General features: G+C 34.0%; 1 protein-coding gene across 1 annotated transcript in view; it reads right to left on the bottom strand.

Annotated features, from left to right (window-relative positions):
• Window positions 1-4,179: 4,179 nt before the first annotated feature.
• Window positions 4,180-6,267, bottom strand: part of LOC102602448 (uncharacterized) — a 4,179-nt gene continuing 2,091 nt past the window's right edge. The window contains exon 5 of the mRNA XM_006342172.2: window positions 4,180-5,046. Coding sequence (XP_006342234.1) covers window positions 4,337-5,046 — 710 coding nt within the window. The 3' untranslated portion in view covers window positions 4,180-4,336. The remainder of the gene's footprint in view (window positions 5,047-6,267) is intronic.

Raw genomic sequence — 6,267 nt, 5'->3', positions numbered from 1 at the left:
ACTGAGTAGACCTCCTCAGCAGCAGGATTGACTTATATCCGGTTGGCTAGCCCCTTTCCTCCGGAGCTGCCAGTGTTTGGAGGTTTGTTAGATTTTGTTGTACATATTTTTATGGGTAGGCTGGGGCCCTGTCCCGCCAATCGTTAATTCTCTTAGAGGCTTGCAGACTAGTGTGTGGGGTTTACAACTACGTTATGGTCATGCTGGCCTAGTTTGTTGGTTTGCTGAAGCTTGTTAGTTGTGTGATGCATTGACTGGTTATATACATGTTTTTAGTTTTGGTATAGAGATCATGGTGGCCTTGACGGCCCAATCAGGACTTCTGTACTAGCTGACAATTTCTTTATATAAACTCTTGGGAGTAGCTGTTTCTTTTGTAGATCTGTTGACAGGGGCCTTGCCGGCCAAGGGCTTAGCTTTAAGCCGAGATATACTTATTTGATTTCTTGATTGCGTGTGGCTGCCATGCGCTAGTAGCAAATGGATCAGCAGGGTCGGCTCGGGCCTGAGTTTTGGCATTAGGAGCCAGTTGCGTCCCTCGAGTTTGGGGCGTGACACTAAGCTTCGGGCATAACTCACAGTCTCACACCCTAGGAGGATTGTCCTTGCCTTATAAGAAACTTAAGATCATTCTTCACCCCCTCACACCCAAATCTGAACATTCTTTATTTGGAAATTGGAATTCCATTGTCCGGTCCGGTGCATGCACGTTTATGGAGTACATTCCATTCCACCCCTACATGGTTCGGGACCTGGAGGTCCACATCGAATCGAATCTGATTCTGATACAGTGTCAAATTAATTTTTGAATAGTCTAATTCACACCTCAAAAATCAATTCAAAGAGACCGAGAAGGATTATCTAAACCTTATAAGAACTCGTGATGTGAGATTCATTTGCAAATTTTGTTTTGTGTGAACAAAGTAATTGTTAAATATTTTTACATCACATAAGTAATATAGCTATATGAGTGCCAGCTCAGTTTTAAGAATAACTAACAAAAGAAGTATGAGTAATATTTTTAAACAATAAAGAGCATATTGCCAGAATGGTCGATACGTGTACATGTACAACAATATGCATTAATGCAAATCTCAGTTTTCAAAAATCAAAATATAAGGAGGGAGATGTGCTAAGTTTCCATTTCAAACTATACAATTTAATACTCATCATTTTCCCACCATTTAAAACAAGTAAATGCAAGATATTCAGTGATCTTCATTCATAATTAATTATCTATTACAACGAGGGGGTGGAAACCAAGAACCGCTACTCCCATGATCTATTTTACATTCTCGGAAAAATCTTTTTAGCCAGAAAATTTGGTTGGAATAATTATTTATCTATATTATTTTACCATATTTTTTAATTAAAATATGGAAAAAAGATCAGTTTATTTTAAAATAAAAAAGATATTATACACTTTTAAAATTTTCTGGCCTAATTCTGACCAAATATTCTGGCCATTTAGCATTACCCAATAAATAAATACCCCCTCTGTCTTTATTTACTAGTAACATATTTTCTAATTTGATTTTTCTTTTTACTTGTCATTTTTGACAACTCAAGGAAAAACAATTTTATTCCTTCCTATTACACCCACAATTTATTAATGTTGAGTTAATGTATTTGAAAAATATAATGAGTAAATATGTTTAAAATTCTAAGTATCAATTAATAATATAATAAAATGATAAATTTACTATACCAATCATTATTTTTTTTACAGGGTGTACCGAGTCAAAATTTAACAAGCAAACAGATACAGAGTAAGTAAAAGCAAAAATGTTTTGAACTTTACTGAATTAAGAGCTTATTTGCATCATGCATGTGTATACCTATGTGTTTTTCCCGATATAATAAAACTCATTATTGAGTTTCCCACACGTTAATTTGTGGACGGGTGATAATATTTTTGAAGTTCGAATTATTTCTATTAATCAAATGATAGTCAAGAGAAAGAAAAATAAAATATGCAATTGCATGTGTAAGCAATAATGTTACGGGGGAAATTGAGTATATATTTTTAGTTCATCACTGCAGTCAAAGTGTTATCATCTCTTTTCTATTCTAAAGTTAAAATTAATTTTGTAGTGGTCCCAATATTGACCCCACGTGCCCTTCCAGCTCATCCATTAATAACAAGAAAAAAAAAATACATTTATGTGATTGATTGATTCATGCGGTTACTTCAACAACTTTTTTCCTTTAATTTTGCTAACCATACAAACTCTGGCTAAAGACAAAAGAATACTTCTAATTTCACCATAATCTCTGATTAAAGATGAAATAATACTTATCATTTCATTACAATTTTTATTGGTACACTAAGACATATTCACTCAGTGTATATAGCCACAAAAAGTGGAGCCCGGAAAGAGAAAGTGTATTTATTTTTCTATTTAAATGCATATCAAGAAGTATAAATTATAGGAACCACATATTATAAGTACTAAATAATATCCTGTCCCTTTTAGTTTTCTATTTACCAAAAATCCCTTAAAAATAATGTTTGCGGGATACATAGCGTTGTGCATGAGATACATTAGGTTTGATACATTCCACATAGCGGGATACATAGCGTTGTGCACGGGATACATAGCGTTTGATACATTCCACATAGCGGGATACATAGCGTTGTGCACGGGATACATTAGGTTTGATACATTCCACATAGCATTGTGCACGGGATACATTAGGTTTGATACATTCCACATAGCATTGTGCACGGGATACATTAGGTTTGATACATTCCACATAGCATTGTGCACGGGATACATTAGGTTTGATACATTCCACATAGCATTGTGCACGGGATACATTAGGTTTGATACATTCCACATAGCATTGTGCACGGGATACATTAGGTTTGATACATTCCACATAGCATTGTGCACGGGATACATTAGGTTTGATACATTCCACATAGCGGGATACATAGCGTTGTGCACGGGATACATTAGGTTTGATACATTCCACATAGCGGGATACATAGCGTTGTGCACGGGATACATTAGGTTTGATACATTCCACATAGCGGGATACATAGCGTTGTGCACGGGATACATTAGGTTTGATACATTCCACATAGCGGGATACATAGCGTTGTGCACGGGATACATTAGGTTTGATACATTCCACATAGCGGGATACATAGCGTTGTGCACGGGATACATTAGGTTTGATACATTCCACATAGCGGGATACATAGCGTTGTGCACGGGATACATTAGGTTTGATACATTCCACATAGCGGGATATATAGCGTTGTGCACGGGATACATAGGTAAATAAGGGATTTTTGAAAATTTTGAAATAAGTAGGAATAAATGGATATTAAGGTAAGTAAAGGAGTGTAGTTAAGGAATTTGTCCTATCAAGAATCATAAATAAGCAAATAATTTTACAAATTCACTCCTTAAATGCTTGAATAAAATTACTACTAGTATCATTTTTTTAGTAAAATGATTGACTAATAAACATGAGACAAATGAAGTAACAAATATGAATGCACAACAAAACATGCTAAACAGTAACTAAGCGAACCAAACTTTTTTCCTTGATTTTGGTAATTACTTTAGGAACTGTAATTAATTATCAATTAATCAATCAGTTAGGTACTACTTCAATAAAATTACTATCATCATAATGTCTTCTTTTTTGACTCATTTCTGGCCCCAACTCTGTAGAAATTATCTACAGTTCAAAGCTATCCTTTTGAGTACTATAATGCTTCCTTTACCCTACTTCTATCCATATCCTTCAGTTTCTTTACCTTTATTTCTTGCAGCTTTAGAAGAAGAAACGTAAACCTTCAATAAAAAAAAAGAGTTGAAGTTCCCTACACTATCATGTATAATTTTTTTATACGATCAGGTTAAATATATAAATCTTCATAACAAAATTGATATAAAGACATGAATATTTTTGTGTTGTTAGTACTTATAACTTAAATCGTGAAAGAATAAAGGAATTTGGTGGGGTAACATATATTGCATAGAAAATGACAAGTTAAATGTTGAAGGACGGCATTTTTTTTCAAGCATAAATTGAGGGGCCATATTTTAAGATATTTATTATGGTACAGTTGGGTAGATAAACTTAAAACATTAATGTATTTACTCACCTTCAACTAACTAACAATATGTAAAAAAGGCAAATAAATAAAATAAATAAATATGTACAAAAATCATAGTTGGATCAGCATTACCTCACGGGTGTTACAATTTTTTAACTAACTTGAAATTAGTTACATAAATTTAAGGATACAACAAAAAAGAAAAAAAAAAACTCAACCGTACAAACAGCTCAAGTACAAATAAAAAAAACATTAAGCTTAAGATTCCAATGCTTCGTATATCACGACAAAGCATGGAAGTATAGCCCTTGGATTAAATACGTATAATTCCTCGAGATTTGAGTAGATCCCTGCATGTCCGGATACCGAATCGTATACGATAGAGTCAGTAGCTGACAAGCTCGAACCAGAACCAGAACCAGAACCAGAACCAGAACCAGAGCCAGAGCCAGAGCAATTCTCCTCCTCTGTCGTGGGAGAAGCCCTCACATCTTTTGCGGTCTGCTTGACTCTGCCAGCAATGACCCGACACACGATCATCGCCCTGCGTCGGGCCATACCACTACCGAGACAATCATGGGCCCGCCCACTACTAGCAGTTGTGCGGACCCCATTAGTTTTGTTTCCTTGGAAGCCGTGGCGTATGGTAGTGCAAACTCCACAGCCGGGTACGGAGCCACACAAGCTGGACGAGTCACGTGCACCGAGGGTGCATGTAAGGCTCGTGCAGTAAAATCTAAGGAGCTCATTTCCATCAGCGGCGCATCTTGGGTTTTTCTTCCCTGTGGCGACTGCATGTATCTTCACCGCGTCCCTGCAGTCCTCGAACCGTTGGATCGTACGTTTGGTGTTGTGGACTTTTAATATCCGTTCGATCTTACAGATTGGATTATCCTTCTTGAGCCAGCTTGATTTGAAGATTATCTCCACTATGTTACGGCTTGAATCTTCCGGACCCAACTCTGACACTGGAAATAATTTATAAAAGAATTTATGTAAATAATCCTAGTTCAATCGCTTAAATTAAAATTAACCTGCAAACATATAACATATATATCGACTTAGAAAAGTAAACAGTGAGTTCAATTAATTATAATTTACCGTGAGTTCAATTACAATAAGCTATATAAATTTTTATCTCACAATTTGTTTTAGTCATGTCAATTTCAACATTCAACAAAAAAATATGTGAGCAAAGAAAACGAAAGAAAATAAATGGGGTCTCATTTCTAGTTGGTAAGATATCAAATCTTAATGGCCAACCAGCAACCAATTATGGGAGTTAATGTTTATTAACTAATTATGAAATTATTTAGGAATAAGCTATTCTAGAATTAGTACTATGATAAATATTTAGAACTTAAATAGCTAAACAAGATAAGAAAACATTAATTATTAAGTGGAGTGGGCTACCAAATGCTGATAATTCAAAGACAAGTAATATCTCAGTATTAAAGATTCGATTCTTCTTATGTATGCATTCTTAATTAAACAAAATAAAATAATCTTCAACATTATTAAACTAAAAATATTTTAATTAATTTTAGTATGAGTAATTTAGGGTGTCATATTGTTGTCGGTGTGACATATGATAATAAAAAAAGAAAATAATTATTTGCCAATTAAAATTTTCCTACGTGTAATAATATATACTGAATAGTTCTTTTCAATTTTATGAAGAGGTAGTTGGCAAATATTACTCTAGATGGTCCTTAAAATATTTAAGTACTGGTCCACAGAAAAAAAAGGCAAAGTATTTATTGGGGGTTCAACCAATGAATCACAAATATATATTTAATTAACGTACTTTACATTATTATTTTATAAAAATTGTATTAACAATTCCGTTTTGCTTCCACTAACACAATTTGAACTTTGCCTAAAACAATTCAAAGCTTAAATGTTGTCTAAAGCTCGTCTCCTTTTACTAGATTGAAATCATGCTTTTCTAGGAAAAATATGAGCAAATTAAGTAATTAAAAACGAAAAGTTAAACATTTGACTACTCAATAAAAAAATATCTAAATTTACTAGTTAATATACATATATAATTAATGTGTATATACTATATATCTATCAATTATATATTATATTTGTGTGGACTAGCTTTATGTCACTTTTCCAAAAGAGATTTTCCACACAACCCCCACCCCCACCCCCCCCTAAGCTAAACAAAAGGAAAATGAATA

The sequence above is a fragment of the Solanum tuberosum genome, unplaced genomic scaffold (assembly GCF_000226075.1).
Source record: "Solanum tuberosum cultivar DM 1-3 516 R44 unplaced genomic scaffold, SolTub_3.0 scf00032, whole genome shotgun sequence".
In the NCBI taxonomy this organism is placed as follows: Eukaryota; Viridiplantae; Streptophyta; class Magnoliopsida; order Solanales; family Solanaceae; genus Solanum; species Solanum tuberosum.
The sequence above is the reverse complement of the archived record's forward strand: the minus strand, read 5'-3'. Positions and strand labels throughout refer to the sequence as shown.